Below are 16,281 nucleotides of genomic sequence, written 5' to 3' on the forward strand. Positions count from 1 at the left end.
GATCTCTGATAGATGGAAATGTTCTCTGTTACTTCAAATTAACTTCGCTGAGAGCTGTCAGGATGCTGTGCAGACTTTTGTCTGATATTTGTTGTTTTTTGATCCAGCACCTGTGGAGGTTTTTATGGATGTGTTTGCTCTACGCCGTCTAGCATCGTCACTGTGAGCGTGCTGCTTTTCTTTTTGGATATTCATGAATTTATTTGATTAATATAAACCAACTTCCATTTACATGCTTGGAAGCTAATTGTAGCTGTATGTCGCTGCAGGCAGAGATGCGTCACTCAACCTTGGGATTTTTTTTTTCTTCATCTCTCACTTCCCTGTCTTGCTCTGTTTGAATGCATCAAAGACAGCTTCTGTCTTTGCAGATCACATCCAGATCACTTTTTTAAGTGGCAGTTTTGGAGGAATAAAGCATCAGTTTCAAAAATACTCTTTTCTCTGATATGCGTTCGGATCTTTTAAACTTGTTTTTCATCCAGTGGCATCATTCAGTCTTTAATTTGGTAGGAGTAGCTGCAGGGGAAATGTCAATCTTATTGTTTGGCGGCGTGCTGTATGTCTGTATGTTAATTGCAGACTTGTTCTTAATCTAGTATGATCAATAAGCTATCGTTCCCTTTCCCTTGAGCTATGCCAATTTAATTGCATCTTGGTTTGGAGGTGTGTTTCTTTGCTATCAGTCCAGTGACCGTTATGTCTGCCCTGTGTTTATGTTGCAGATGATGAAGTTTGCCTGGGACAGCTACAAGCGCTACGCCTGGGGAAAGAATGAGCTGCGGCCTTTGACGAGAAACGGGCATATTGGAAACATGTTTGGTGAGTGTCAGCGTTTGGCTCGAGGCTCAAGAGGCCAAAAAGGTCATCTAGCCCTTTTTTTTTTTCCCCAATACCTGTTGACCTTTATTCAGGAATGGTTTTACACGGTAAGACAAGACTAAAACTACACAAGAAGATACTAAAAATTTAAAACAAGGAAGAAGCCAAGAGGAGCAAGTTTAGCTGAGCTGTGAAAATTAAAGTGAGGCTGATGATCAAGTTTCCTTTAAAGAAAATGCTTCCCTCAAGAGGAATGGAAACATATTGGTTTCCCTGTAACTTAATAAAAAATATATGGGTGCCATTAACAAAAAAGCCAAAAACAGCAATTTAGAGGGTACTTATAGCACAAAAGTTCTATTCTGCATCACACAACAGCGCTAATGTGCGAGCATAACGGATATCACACAGGAATTAATCTAAGTGAGGCGACGGTGCAGGCTGCCCTTCAAGCTGCATTTAATCCAAAAGAGACTGTCAGCTCTTTGCAAAGTAAAAGAATCAGTGAAGCAGTCTGAATCCTTTAATTTTGATGTGTGGATTATGGAACATATTTTTAGATAATTAGACATTTGACATGGTCGTGCCTATAGGTGATGTTTTCATCAAGAGAAGAGCAAAAGGGAAGCATGGTGGAGGACACTAAGGTGATGTCTTACCTGCAGCTGATTTAATTCACAATATATTTTCTCCAAATGATCTGTGTATTACTCTTTGCGCTGTGCTTTTTTACTTGCATTCCCCATTTGCCACTTGTAGCCTCACTGCGTACAAGCACACACCAGTCTGAATAACATATAATCTTTTAAGCCATTTATCAAACAAAAGTGCTGCAAATTCTTTGATTCGTTTCTCCTCCATTCCTTCCATCCTTCATGTTGTCAGACCAAAACAAAACAAAGGAAACATTTGATCATTTCAGCTTGGGGTCCGAGCGATTGTGAGGGACGTTTTTCATTATTTTCTGATGTTTCACAAAACAAATGTTTATTGATGAATTGAAAAAAGAATCACCAGATTAAAAAAAAAACTCAAACAAATCTTCAGCTGCAGTCTTAACTGTGAGGTGAAGGTCATTATAATCTTTTAGTCAAACTGAAACTTAGTTGAACATGCAGTTACAAGGACGGACAATCACAAGCAGAGGCATGCTGGATATTTTTAGTACAGCCCCGCTCAAAACAAATCCTTCCGAGTGAAATTGAAAATCTTCTCTTCTCCACCTGTTTTGAGCTGTCATTTGAAAGGTTACATGTCTCGCCCTTTTGCGCCTCACTGAGCTGTCATCGCCACATCTTCCTTACCTTTCACTCATCGCGGGAAACCTCACAACCTGCCAGGGGTGTCACAGTCTCCAACGGCCTCTAATTGAAGGCAGAACCGGAGAGGTCCTCAGGTCCTCTGCGGTGGAGCGTATCAGACAGTTCACACTGCTGAGCCAGAGAGAAAGCCCATAAAGAAGCCCTTAATAAAAGGCGGATCAGCTCTTAATAAGACTTGGACGGGTACTGTCTTCCTCCATCACATCTGTAGGGATTCGGGATTATTAAGGTGATGATGCAAACTCTCTTGAAAATACAGTTTGTGATCTCTTCGCTGCTTTCGTTGCCCCGAGGTTGCCACGATCAAGTCCTTTTGAAGCACTGTCCTTAAATCTTGTGATAGGTGTTCTGTTTCAAAGCAACCAATCCACGATTATTTTCTGATGAAATCTAGCAGAAAAATCACACAAACCCTGATTTTGCCTGAAGTTTGGAGCGTCGTTTTTAAAGTCCACGACACTTCAGTAAGTAAGCTGGAAACAAAAAGGTTACTCAAAGGATTTATATTTGTTTTCTCGCCCCTGATAGTCGGTGTACAAAGAATAGGGTGATAAAAGCCGTATACATGTGCCAATAAAAGTGTCTGAGTCTAAAAACAAATATCAAACACACACTTGACTGCTTCAGTGGCACAACATAAATTAGACCTCATAGCCTTGTTGTGAATAATAAGTTGACAGCTGTTGTGTTGTCAAATTCATCCCGTAGCAATCAACAGAACAGCTTAATTTTTTATTGACATTTATTTATCCTTTCACAAGAAGACAGAAATAAAAGAACTTGAGAAATAATTGAATAACAAGTGCGCACAATGCAACAAAGCTGTAAATAGTTTTGCCGCTCTCTGCTATGAACTGCAGTATATTTTGTTGATCGAATTGGCTTTTTTTCACTTTAATTGGGCTGACATTTTGTTTCAGAAAACTTGAATGCCCTTTTGATATGCTGTAAAGAATAGAGATCTGTCAAGATGACTTATCAAGGCATCGCCGACGAACAGCACGTGTGATGTAAAGCATCATTAGGAAGGAATAACGGCGAAGGACAGTGAAAGCTAATGAACTGTGCTGTTGTAAATACTAAAACTTGAGGAATGATGGAGGCGATGATGGTTGCTGTGATTTGTGTGCGTTAACGCTGCAATAAGAAATGTCTGACGGCTGGGGGGCAGGAAGAAGACTCCATACAGAGTGGCTGCAATGAGCTTTGATATCATCTTATTAAATTGATATGGCATCACTGTATATTACTTACAGATCCAGCACAAACACAGCAGCGTCAGCATCCCATTCTCACAAGCTATCCAGCTCCAGTTTTAGCTGGTTTGGTCCACTAAAGCTGGATTAATGCGTGACGCAGGGGGTTAAATTCATCCTGCTGTAGATACCTCTGCCTTAGGTTTTAATTTATAGGTCAGCGTCTGATCTTGCCCACTGATATCGCCAATGCAACGCTGGTTGGCTTTATCTGTGCGACTTTGTGATGTAAAGCAGGAAGGCTTTGCATGATGTGTGTTACTGAAAAGGAGGAGATTACCGAGCCTTTCTTCGGCTTGCTTTATGTTTGTCTTCAGTGTCAACAATCTCCACAGGCATTGGTAAATCGTAGGAGAAAATCACAAACAAGCTGAGCCGTCCACGTAGACCGCATAGATACCACTCCTCATGGTTTCTCCATAGAAACCTATGTTTTATGTGTGCAGGCTCCTGAGAGAAATATCTGGGTCTCTTTGGCTTGCTAAATTCTTGGCTATCTCTAACAGCCACTCATTTACATGAGCAGTCTACCACTTTTGGCTCAGTAGGTGGTATATAGTTATCCTTTGTTAGACGATGAGACAAGGTGGCACGCACACACACACACACACACAGACACACGCACACACCAGTTTATATGGGCCAATGTGTGTGACTCAACCATATGCCCCAACAACCATATAGAAGCTATTTTGTATGTGCATCCACGGGAGTTACAAATCAATTTATAATAGAAAGTGTCTTTTTTTTCTATCTCACATTGAAGCCACACTTTGCAAATAAATCTGCCGTCGGGGCCAAAGATTTCTCATAATGGATAGCGCAATCCTCAACCTCTGGCAGCTAATTGCCGTCTTTATCTGTGCAGCGCAGTTATCCACCAAGCAGTGCACCTTTAATGCAGACCTAACTGATAGTGCAAACAGTAGAAGCTGGGATAGAATAAGCTGTGGCTGGGGAGAAATAGTTCTGTGTTGGGGGGAGGGGAGCGACTTCGTGGTTAATCCCATACACAAATATATTTCCATTCTGTGTGAAGAAGGCGTCATTTTCTGCTCTTCGCCATCCTTGTTTTCTATACAGTTAACTATCTATGAGTAGTGAGGGAGAGGGAGGCAGAGGCAGAGAGAAAGGGCATCATGCTAGTGAGTAAATGTCACATTGTCAATGGTGGTGCGGGAAGCCAGGTATGAAATTGGATGCTGTGTTCTTTAATTTAATCCCCAGAGTAAACAGATGTGGCAAGGTTGGGCTTACTGTTAGCGTTCGTATCAGGCACTTGTCAATATGCTGAGAGTCACCAGGACATGCCTTCTGCTCTAAACTCAGACTGCACTCGCCAGACAAACCGCAGGAAAGCAGAGAGACACGCTTTGCTGTTGTACCTCACTCCTTCTCTGGCACACTTTCAGTTTACTATAATCTTCCTTTGAGTCTTCCTCTCAACCCCCATTCCCTTCTATTTTTACTATAATCCCTCTCTTCTTTGTCATGACCCTCAAGGCTGAAAGCGACTCTCTTTATTCTTTCCTCTTAACCAAAGTTAGTTCCGATAGACCTTTTCTCTCAGTTCCCTTTTGTCATTTAAAATACAGTATGTCTTTTAGAGCTGATTTAAAGTTTCTAATGCTGAGGGGAAATTATAAAACTGGGCTATTTACCATTCTTTCGGCAGTTCTGCCTCCTTGTACGATTTTGTGGGGGTTCCCACACAGTAAGATGAGTTAAAATATGTGCATTCATGTTCTTTCTTCCTCAAGAAAAAACATACTTTTTGATTAGTAAGCATTACATTAACACATTTTTTAAATGTAGTGTTAAATATTGCACTAGAATATGTGGTTGAATGTCATCCAGTAGCTCCGTCATGTTTCAAGTTCCTCTTTAATTTCGGCAGATTGCTTCTTGTCAGGGTAATCACGTCAAATATTAGATTTCCTGGAGCATTATGAAATTGAGGAGAGCAACGTGACGAGATCAAGGTCAGAGTCTAATTTGGTGCCACTGACGACAGCATTTGTTCCATTTTCTTTGTCTCCAACTTCAGAAATAGTCGTTAGTTTTGGTAAAATATGACAGAAATACATGAACTCATTGCTGTAGACGAACAGCTGTGGCTACACCTACACAGTAACATGTGTTCTACAGTGTCATTAATATAATGTTGACCTCTATGTTTTTCCTCTTCTCAAGAATACACCAAATGTTATTTTATCTTTGCATAGTTCAGTATCTATTATTTAATATTTACTCATCTAAATCAGCATAAGGATTCGCTTCGATATTTGGTGCCGATACTATCAGCAGCTTCCACCGTGACTGACATAAATCACTGAAGAAGGTCAATTGGATGATCTGCAGGATGTCTTGCGTGCTGCTATTGACTTTCAGTAATAATAAATCTCTGAGCAGGAGGTGCTTACAGGTATTAAAACTGGAATGGTTTTCGTTGAATCACTGCAACTTTTAGAGGTCAATGTGCAGTGAGAGATTTCATTTCAATTTTCCACTAAATGGCAGGTTTTAACTTAGATTCCTCAAACCTGCAATAACTGGAGTTTTTGGGCTGCTTGGAACAACTGGAAAAAAAAAATACTTAGCAATACAGCATTGACCTGTCATCATCTTTTAAGTAGATATTTGGCAAACTAGTGGGCAAACATTTGCTTTGCACATCAAGCATCTACTCATCCAGCAATACAGAATAATTTCATTATATGTTTGGTGTCGTGTTTCTGTTCATCTGGCAAACACAATCTCATATCCAGTCTCTTTGAGCTCTGCTTTTGGTCTCCACCAGCTCCTGAGGGAAATATCTGTCTCTTTAGCTGCTAAATGCTCCACTTTTTACTCTTTTTGTTTCATCTCCGTGCTTCTGCTTGATTCCTCCTCTCTCCTTTTGTTCATCTCCTAAAAACTTTTCTGTCAGCAAGATCAAGACAGGTGAGCTCTCGCCACCATGGATCGTTTCACATGGAGACTGAGAATGGGCAGGGAGGTGTAGCCGGGTGAGGAAAAGGCACTCCTTGGAGGAAAAGTCAGATAGCTCCGAGCAAAGGAAGAGGTGAAGATATTAGGGGCTTTTTAAGACTTGGGGCTATTGGGAAAGACTTAACCCCCATGTGTAGATATGAACAGATTTAAAGGAGTGTGGGAAAGTGATGCGAAGTCATTTTGGGACACTGTGCAAGACTTGCAAGCCAAAACCCTCAGTGCAGTGAATTATTTTCAATGTTTGGCTCCCAGAGCTCTCGTGCCCTACTTTATACTGGAGAGCATTAACTAAAAGTATCAGTAGTGATGGTTCTATATTTCCAGCTTATCTCAGAGCAAGACCGAACAGAGCCCTCGGCCTTGAATTTAATTTCAAGTAAATCCGTCAGAGGTGATATATGATATGTAGAAGATGCTCATCCAGATTCTTCAGACCACCACTCGAGGTCCACCAGACAACAATAAACAAAGCCAATCAAAAACGCTTCTTTGGTAACTATTTATATTAAGGTACACATATTCACCATTGAGTAGTAGCTTATTAGTGTGCATATCAGAAGCATATTGGCTCTTTGTTAGTTATTATAAAGCACTCATTAATGCCTTAATCAGCATGACAATATTCTACAACTACCAGGCCATTAACTAAGAGTATTTCCTCAAAAACACCAGAGTTATCACTTATTGATAGTAAGAAAGTTGTTGTGCATGAGTTGTGATCTTAGTAACCATAACCCCCAGATTAAGATTTTAAAAGTGCTTTATAATAGTAATAAAGAACCAGTATGCTACTAATATGCAGGTGGTGAATGGTGAATATGTGTACCTTAATATAAAGTGTGACCCCTTCCTCTTTGTTCTGATTCACTATCACAATAGTGAGATAATTTCATGGATGTCGGATCTAGTTTAATCAAATATTTAGCTTTATGGTCAGCTAAACCAGGCTGTGCCCGAAGGATCACCTAATGAACTTTCTAAGACTTCTCTGTTCAGAGCGTCTTTGTGCACCCTTCGTAGATCTCACCATTCACCACTCTGCGTAACTAGAGGCAAATCAGGTTGGACAGAATGTTTATGTTATTAATCTTTTATCACCCGTGGTTTAAAAGCGAAGGCTGTTTTTCTCTCATCTGAAAAGAAAGGCCATTCAGTAGAGCTTGTTGTGAAGGAGGAGGTCTGAGGCTTTTGGATAGTCTCCTGGATGCCTTACTCTTCTTTTCCCTTTGTTACCAGTCTGGGAAAAAGCTCGGGAATGGGTCCCTCAGATCAGCTCTGTCCACCCATCTAGTGTCCTTGAAACCTTAGTCGTATTTTCCAGTCCTTTTTGGCTGAAACAAAGATGTGGGGGGGATTCTCCGGCACTAACCTCCTGTAAAGTTGAGGGTTCGACATGATGCTTTCACAACGAGTGGCATAAAAACTCCACAGTAACAGTCACAGACCCCAACATCAAATCCCTTCATTGCTGTTGCACTGCACTCAGGGTGCAACAACAAAGGTGACTAAGGTCCCTTTATGGGTTCTGTCTGTGATAGAAACCCCCACAGGTCCATGTTGGCAGAGTTTCACAAACTATAACATGATAGCTGATTGTAGAAACATCACTTAAAGGAGTAGACTGACATTTTGGGAATTACACAGTTATCTTAGCTCAGCAAACAGGGAAGCAGCTGCAGTAAACTCACCCTGACCAAAAATAAAATCTGCCTACCAGTACTTCTGTGACTCACTGATACAATGTTCTATCTCATCTGGTTTAATTTTGTAGAAAAATCCAAACAGCAAGGTTTGGTTTTATGGGGGTCACATACCAGGTTATTTCAGGGCTAATATCTGCTGCTGCCTCCGCTTACGGAAACAGGAAGTCGCTGCATCTAGCCCAGAACTGGTTCATCACATGACCCTGTAACACAAAACCTTGTCATTTTTACACTAAATGAGATTTGACGTGTTTGTTAGTGAGATTTATGTGCTACAGTTAGACATCGCTATGGCTCTTTCCCCTGTGTCCAGTCTTTGTGCTAAGCTAAGCTAACTCTACTAGCTGTATCTCTATCTTCATGATAGCGGTCCTCTAACGAGATCACAAATCCAAGTAGACCACTGGTGCCAACTATTCGTACTGTACTGTTTTCTCATTTCAGCCCGTAGGTGTATACATCAGCAGGTTTGGTCAATCACGTTTTGTGATAATTTGAACGAGAAGATTAGGAATCAGCGTTGCCTCTACTATCGCAGATGTAGTGTGAGATGCTAATTTCGGATGTTGTGTAGTAAGAGCTCTCAGGCATCAAACACTAATTAGGCCCTCTACAGATTTCCCTTTCTTCCTTCTTTTCACAAGACTAACTAATTCATTCTTATTAGAGCTCTCATGTACCATATCCCTTTCTCCGCTCGCTATGAAGTAAGAAGCCAACCAGTCCCAGAGCCTAAATGGAGGATTAAAGAGATGTTCGTGCCTCTGTGAACGACGTCATTAGCCCCGTGCCTGCTTATGTGGGTCACTAACTGAAGCACACGGCACATTAAATGCCAAGCCAAAACCTCAGTCCAACAGATGCTGGGGACGAGGGAGAGCGTTACATTAGGTGTCACAGCTGCCCCTCCCTCACTCCAGAGATTTTTCATCAACAATGGATGTCCTATGGCTGTTAAGGGGATTGGCCACATGCTGCTGTTCACAATTGCTCTCCGGCTCTCTGCCCCTCTACAACAAATGAAAGAGTAAAGACCTCTTTCTGCGCATGGAAAAATGATTTTCTCATTTTTTCTGCCTTTATCTCAGGATTATATAATTCTTTCTTTTTTCACTTTTTTCCACCCCCCTACCCCCCCCTCCAACGTAGCCCTCATTTCTCCTTTTCCCTCCTCATCCCAAGAGGTGCAATTAAAGAGCATAAGGTCACAGGTTTTGTGACCAGAGAGTTTTCCTGGAGTGCAAAAATGAGCTACTTCAGGCGACACGGGCTGAACCTTTCACCATGGCATGTCTGGGGACCATTTAAAACCAGTGGCGTTTATTAGAAAATCCCAAGGGCTCTTCAGATGATGTAAAGCGCTGCCAGGTACTCTTACATGATAGAGAACAGAGGAGGAGGGAGGAGATGGTTTGAAAGCTTGATTTAGCTCGGATCGATGGCCCAAATGATGGAGCCTCGGGTATTTATTATTTAGCCGTCTCTGACTGGAGGTGCAATTGAAAGGCGAAATAAATGTTTTATAGAACAATTGGGGGTCCTCAGGGTCCTTGGAGCCCCTGAAAGTGGTGAAGGGTTTTCACCATTTTTCACTGTCATACATCATTATTATTATAACCTTGTTCAGCAAACAAAGCAGTGACAGAGCCTCTGAAGATTTCTGCTGAGTGGGCACATTTGCAAACACAGTGCTGCTTAGAAGGGACTCATAAGGGACTCAGACATGCATGTATGCATGTATTATACAAACACGCTATTATATTGCTGTTAGGACTGGGTGAATCTCAACCTTGAGCTCCTCTTTTCATTTGCAAACTCCTCCTCTTTCATGTTATTACAAGAACATTTTTATTAAAAGCATTCAACTGGCAACCACTTCCACTAACAACTGCCTGCTCTTCTCTCTGCCCTCATATTAGGTGGAGCAGGCAGGTTCACAATTGCCTCCCAATGGGCTTTGTGCCTGGTCTTGAAGGGGGGTCACTGTGAAGGTTAAGAGAACAGGGGAGGGAGTGGCAGCCTCCCTTGTCATTAGGGTTAAACGAAGGGCTACGCAAATGGCGCCTATCACCGCCTGTCACATTAGAGTCACACACAGAGTGAGGGGTTGTCACCAGCCACCCACTTTCCATTTCTGCCCCATCCATTTCTATATCCCACGGGCTCCATCATGATGCAGGAGAAATCACCTGTCTCCATAGCAACCAGCACCAGGTGACAAATCAGGATCTTGTCCCTCCCCCTCTCTGGAGAGCACATCCCAACCCTCCACTCAGCGCTGCCTATTTGTTCTCGAACCAATATGGCGTCAGGCTGAAACTGCTGGCTGGACATGTCACATATCATCATAATTGTGAGACCTAAAACATTTTTATCACCATGGTAATATACAGCACCGGTGTGGGATGGGAAGTGATTTATACATAATAGTGTCATTAAGATAAGTGAAAATGTGCACAGTGGCTTCACTATACTGCCTTTTTGAAATAGATGCCGATATCTTAACTTAAGAATAATAAAAATCTGATGACAATACACCAATATCATTTTTAAGATATAACATCAACAAGGATTTAGTCATTAAAACATGTCTGAGTAAAGATATAAAACAATAAAACATTTATAGCTGTAGTTTAATGCTCTGCAATTTCTTTTTGCATGTCTGCCAACATCCCCAGCATAACTATATGCTTTATCTGAAAGAACCTGATACTGGCCATAGTCATAAGCACAGCCATTTTACAGAATCTCCTTTGAGTCAATTTCAGATCCCGTAGATTTCTTCTCACTTACTGTGGAAGGAAATGTAAACTGTAACGATGCTGCAGATATTGTGCACAGTTTTCAATTATTCAAGAGGATAAAATTGCATTTGGACATTGCTTCTAAGCTGCGGCCCCCTGGGTGGGCATTTCCCACGGCACCAGTAGACTGACAGCTGCGTTGCTGCAGTAGGAGGCGTGCTGTCATCCTCCATGATGCAGTGCTGACTGGAGAGCTTCAGATAATGTATAGACCGTACTTGATTGAGCGTTCAAGATTTTTCCCGCTGGCAATTCCACACATGCTGAGTCATACAGTTGTGCCGAATGTCAATTGACCAGACTGTCTAAACCATAGACGCTATATGGTCTCATTAGAGTACATGGCAAGACTAAATTTTTAATTCTGTTACAGTTTGAGGAGAACTTGCTGTCTCTTCTGCTCCTCACTTGAGTTTGTATGTCAAGAAGTTAAAGTACTGCTGGAAACGAATGCACTGCAGCACTAATGAACACCAGAAATACTGATTTTGAGGCACGTGTATGGACTGGGAACACTGACCGTCCACCTCTGCTGGTAATTAGTTAGTTAAGTTCACTCAGTCATACTTGGAGATCAGAGGAAGGGAGGAAATATTTCACCTGGACTGTGGGTGCATGCTGGAGCATTTAAGCTGCAGGCAGATGAGTAACTTGACAGTGAGCCTGTGATAATGCACTCTGGGGGCAAACCTGCTGTCAGAGCAGGTTTCGTCCTGCTGCATGTAATGATGGTCCTGGCTGCGCCGCTATGCATCTGCTGGCGGTGAAGCAGCGACAACTGCCTGGAGATCACAGCACACCCAACCCGGGCTCAGTGCTTCACTCGCACAGAGAGCTAGGAGGCTGAGCTGGTGACAGGGTTATAAAAGCATGGTTGTGTTGGGATCATGAGGGGTTTCACGAGGATAAATTGCTGCTGCAGAATGCAAAGCCAGGCGAAATTAAAGGCTCAGAAAGACACAGTTTAGATAACAAGTTAAGGTTCCGTGTTTCTTTCTATCTCTGCTGTGGACCTTTTCCTCGCTGATTTTTATGTCTTGGAGGTGTTGGGATGATGCGCTCTTCATCCTCTAAATCCAAAGTATCACGACCTGGTGAAGAAACCCATTTTATAGCAGAATACAGGATGACGGGACTTGAAAGTGAAGCCGTCTTTCGTCATCGTTACCACCAAATTTCTGCTTGGATTAGAACAAGTTCCCCTCAGTGGGCATGAGCACATCATCAAGCCTCTGCGCCGGGATTATAGCCAAGATGATGAAAAACTGGTTGCAAAATGTACGATGAAGCAGGAGGATTATAAGGGATTGTACTCTATTCTACTGTAACCATTCAATCGCTGGCTGATGGATACAAGGGCAAGGGTCAAATCTGCTGCGTTTGGATAAAGCCCCAAACTCCGTCATGCTGTTTGTTCTTGGTGTTTGGTACCGTTTGGAGTCCTTAAACTGTGTGTTTACGTAATCTGTTATCACTGATCAGTCTGCAGTGACGTATTGCCGGAGTCACTCTGACGATGACGTCTCAACCTGAGACATGCCGCTTGGTGTGTAGTAATCAGTGTTTGGCGGTTTTAATCACAAGCGTTTCCTGCCAAGCTCTTAATCTTGTGGCTTCATTCACTTATTTTAAGGACTATTAATATACCGTACTTTCTTTTTTTTTTTTTAGCTTTGCCTCATTGCAGTCTCTACCCCTCAGCCTGAATATTTCCCTACTTGGCAAACAGACTCTCACAGTAGCTCCTCCTCTAAGCGCTATGACATCCTGCCATCTTTTCATCCATCATCTTTGAAACTGTCCAGCATGACTTGTCAGATTTCCAGTCTTCTCATTGACAGTCCCCAGTTTAAATTCCCCTCAGACCCCCTGGCGTAAAGGAACATTTAGTCTTTGTCTCGCGCTCATTCATCATTCACCAGCAGCTCCTCTGATGTTGCTTTTTGTGTTCCATGAAAACCGACAGTCGTGTTTACATTTCAGAATATTTTCTGTCTGGATTTCTGCAGCTGTGAGTTGCTGTTGTCTCGGTGCTTCACACATTGGCAACCCACAGAGCAGGAATCTTTTTGTTCCTGCGGTGAGCATCGTACCTTGAAGTGTTAGAACTGGCTCTGGGAGCGTAGCAAAGACTTAACAGTTACGCAGGTTGACCTCTGTGGCCTGTAGTGTCTCTCAAGCTCCTGCACTCAAACTTCGACCCTCCCTCTTTCTCTGCATTCAGTCTGCAGAAAATGCTTTTCTTCTGTCTCATTGCTACATATCTATAGCAAATCACTGCAAGGTGGGGCTCAGGTTCTCTGTGGTGACTTGACTCAGAGTGGTGAGTGGAGGGAAAGCGCAAGGTGGCGGCAAAATGAATAAATAAAATTGCATGAAATGGATTCCTTCCTTTGGTGTATCCTGCCGTGAGGGTTAGAACAACTTTCACAGTGAGCTCGACGGCATGGGCAACACTTCAGAGGTGGTGAGGGGGGTTGTGAGTGGTGCTTGCAGCCTCTGGCATCCTGCAAACAGAAGAGGGTGACACTGAAATAAACAGAGGAACGGGTGAAGCAGTGACATGGAAACTGATATTGAGTAATGTTGAGTCTAAGTGTTTCAAGTTGCCTAACTGAAATTCCTCCAGGAAACATTGTTAGAAGTTTGCATTCCTGCTGTAATTGAGTGTGAAATTGCAGGTGAGCAAGCAGCAGTACCTTTCATTGCAGAGACAAGTGGTCTCAAAATGGGCCTTCTACAAATTAGAAAAGTGAAAGAGTTCATGTCTTTTCCTTAATTAAAATCTTCTTTTTTTAATAATCTTGCAGTTCCATTTAACCACGAAATGCCAGAGGCTACAATTATATCTTTACTGGCTGTTAGAAACCTGATAGAGTTGTGCTATCCTCCAGACCTGTCCTTTAAGACGTGCACAGAAGAGCACATGCATACAAACATAAACTGCCTTTGAATGCCTGCAGGGCTGCACAAATAATGCGAAGCGGCTGCTCTTTTTAGAAGGCCCGTTTAATTTCTCTGGCGGACAGTTGCTCTTTGTCAACAGGTTATTACAGCTTTCCTAAATTGGTTGGGCTGTGAATATTTCTGGGCCTAACTAGTGAGCTAGAAAGCTCCACTCAGATGAGATAAAGTCTGGTGGACAGGATGGGAAGCACTGCCTCGTTTTATCTGTACAAGAAATCGGGGATTAAGCTTGCAAAGTGGATTTCTGTCAAGGTTACACCTGAAACCTCAGGCTGAAAAATTAATGCATTCTTCACCCTCCTGACCCTTCATGCAAGAGGAGGTTTCATTAATTACTGGCGATATCTTTCTGTATTTGTTTACTTTCTGGATTTAAGTTCGATGACCTTAAAACGAGCTGAAATGATGCTGCAGCTCTGTGGCTCTGAGTGTCTTCATCAGCTGCCTAATCAGAGCCCGTAGCTTTAGCTGTCATCTCCAATCAGGTTTTGTGAGTTGACAGAGCATCAGATGTATGATCCCCCCTCTCCTACTGTGCTCTGTGTCTGTTGATCAATGCAAGGAAGGCATCTGGGAGAGGGAGGAGGCGAGGGGTTCGATAACACTGACACTGTGCGGTGTGTAATCTCATCTGAGAGGCTGTCATATCAGACAGGGCTGCTGCACTGACACGCTACGCTCTCCCAGAGTGGCAAATTAGATTGCTGCAATTAGATTGACGTGTGTACCGCTCAGAGTCTGGAGCCTCAATAATCATGTCTGGACAGTGTGCATTTTGTATTCGTTTGATTAGATTAATGTGTTCGAAGGTGCGTTGATTGGCTCTTTCGTCTCTGACACTCTGATAGTTGAAAGCCCTTGTACAAGCCAATCATTTCGCATTCAAACCTATTTCCATACTATAAAATTAACACCGAATGTGCGTGGTGGCCTTTTAAACTCTGCCACCTTAACTGAACTTTGCCACACGACTCACACATGAAACGGTCAAAATCAAAATGCCGTGCAGATGCTGTTGACTTCATTTTGGGCTGATTTACTTTCACTTTTAACAGAATAGCATAGAAACATTGCAGAGCCAACAATGCTGACACTTAAATGAACACTAAACCACAAATACTGGAGTCCAGAACGCTTTGCCAATTGAATTTATATAAAACATTGAAGGCTTGCCTGAAAAAAGTAGAAGAAGAAAGAAACTTGCTGCATCAAAATAAATGACAGTACCCCAGAAATCAATGAGAGATTGATACCATCTCCCTCTGACAAGTATTCATCAGCTGCCGGCTGCAACATGACGAGACTAAACACTGATCTGCTCTAAAATAAAGGATTCCTGCTATCCATAGCAGACGCCTCTGGCTCCGTCGCCTCCTCCTCTGCAGGCCTCATAATGGAACAAATTTATTTTGACTCCGGCTCTAATGTGCCTTGATCTATCAATTCTCTGTTCCTTCCTCTGTCTTGCCAAGCAAGTGCTATCACACTGGAATGCCTAAAGCACCATTAGATGCAAGTCTTTTTGCGGGGCAGTTTGATTGTGTGATTACCATAATGGTGAAAATGGAGAGACGGACGGGGATGGGATGGGGTGAGATGGGATGCAGTCAGGACTGGTTGCCTCTAATTTTGTCAATGTGGTCCTTTACTGAGGGGGTAGAGAGTGCGGCGGTGGGATTTATATGCACAGTCATGGTAGCAATGGCAGCGAGACAGTTGTACAGATGTATCCACAGAACAAGGAGTCTGCTTCTTTGTGATACACACAGGACTGAATCTATGGACAAAATGTTCTTTTTTTAAATCAAAGTCAGCAGTAAAATGGCTAATGTTCAATGTGTGTGTCGGTTATACTTACATATGATCATTCAGCATGATTGAAAGCTCTAGAGGTGGTAATCAAAGGACCTTGTGGTGAGATGAACTAGAGCAGAATAGATCACCATTAGTCAGGGAAGACACGAGTGGTGAAGGGATTCTTGAAGGCTGCGTTTCTCTAATTCAGGATCTATATTCCAGTTAAATTCATAGAGATTTAATGTCTGAGAACTGTAATTTTTACATATGTAATTCCTCACTAACAGACCTACACACAGTATGAGTTTTTAGCAGGTTACGAGTCAGTGGTCCAGCAGCTTGTATCTCATATGTTTTTTGTCACTTCACCGAGACATGGGCTGTTTTCTGAGCTGTCCCTTCTTCGTCTTCCGCTGCTACATCACTGTGTCACACACAACACAGCTTTGCATATTCCTTGAAGCGGGGTCGGCACTCCTTCGCCTTATGATTCAAGCAGTGCCTCTCAGTAAACAGAGCTCTCCAAACAGCTGTGTCTCTGCGGCTGTCACCTGCTCTTCCAGGCTCTCTTTAGATATACAGCGCTTACTCTGCAGTATTACTCGAGACTAGATCT

General features: G+C 42.5%; 1 protein-coding gene across 2 annotated transcripts in view; it reads left to right on the forward strand.

Moving 5' to 3' along the window:
• LOC143324425 (mannosyl-oligosaccharide 1,2-alpha-mannosidase IA) overlaps positions 1–16,281 on the forward strand; it is a 175,350-nt gene that overhangs the window by 78,813 nt on the left and 80,256 nt on the right. For both annotated transcript variants that reach the window (XM_076736888.1, XM_076736887.1), the window contains exon 2: positions 726–822. In XM_076736888.1, coding sequence (XP_076593003.1) covers positions 726–822 — 97 coding nt within the window. The remainder of the gene's footprint in view (positions 1–725; positions 823–16,281) is intronic.

The sequence above is a fragment of the Chaetodon auriga genome, chromosome 8 (assembly GCF_051107435.1).
Source record: "Chaetodon auriga isolate fChaAug3 chromosome 8, fChaAug3.hap1, whole genome shotgun sequence".
NCBI classification, from domain to species: Eukaryota; Metazoa; Chordata; class Actinopteri; order Chaetodontiformes; family Chaetodontidae; genus Chaetodon; species Chaetodon auriga.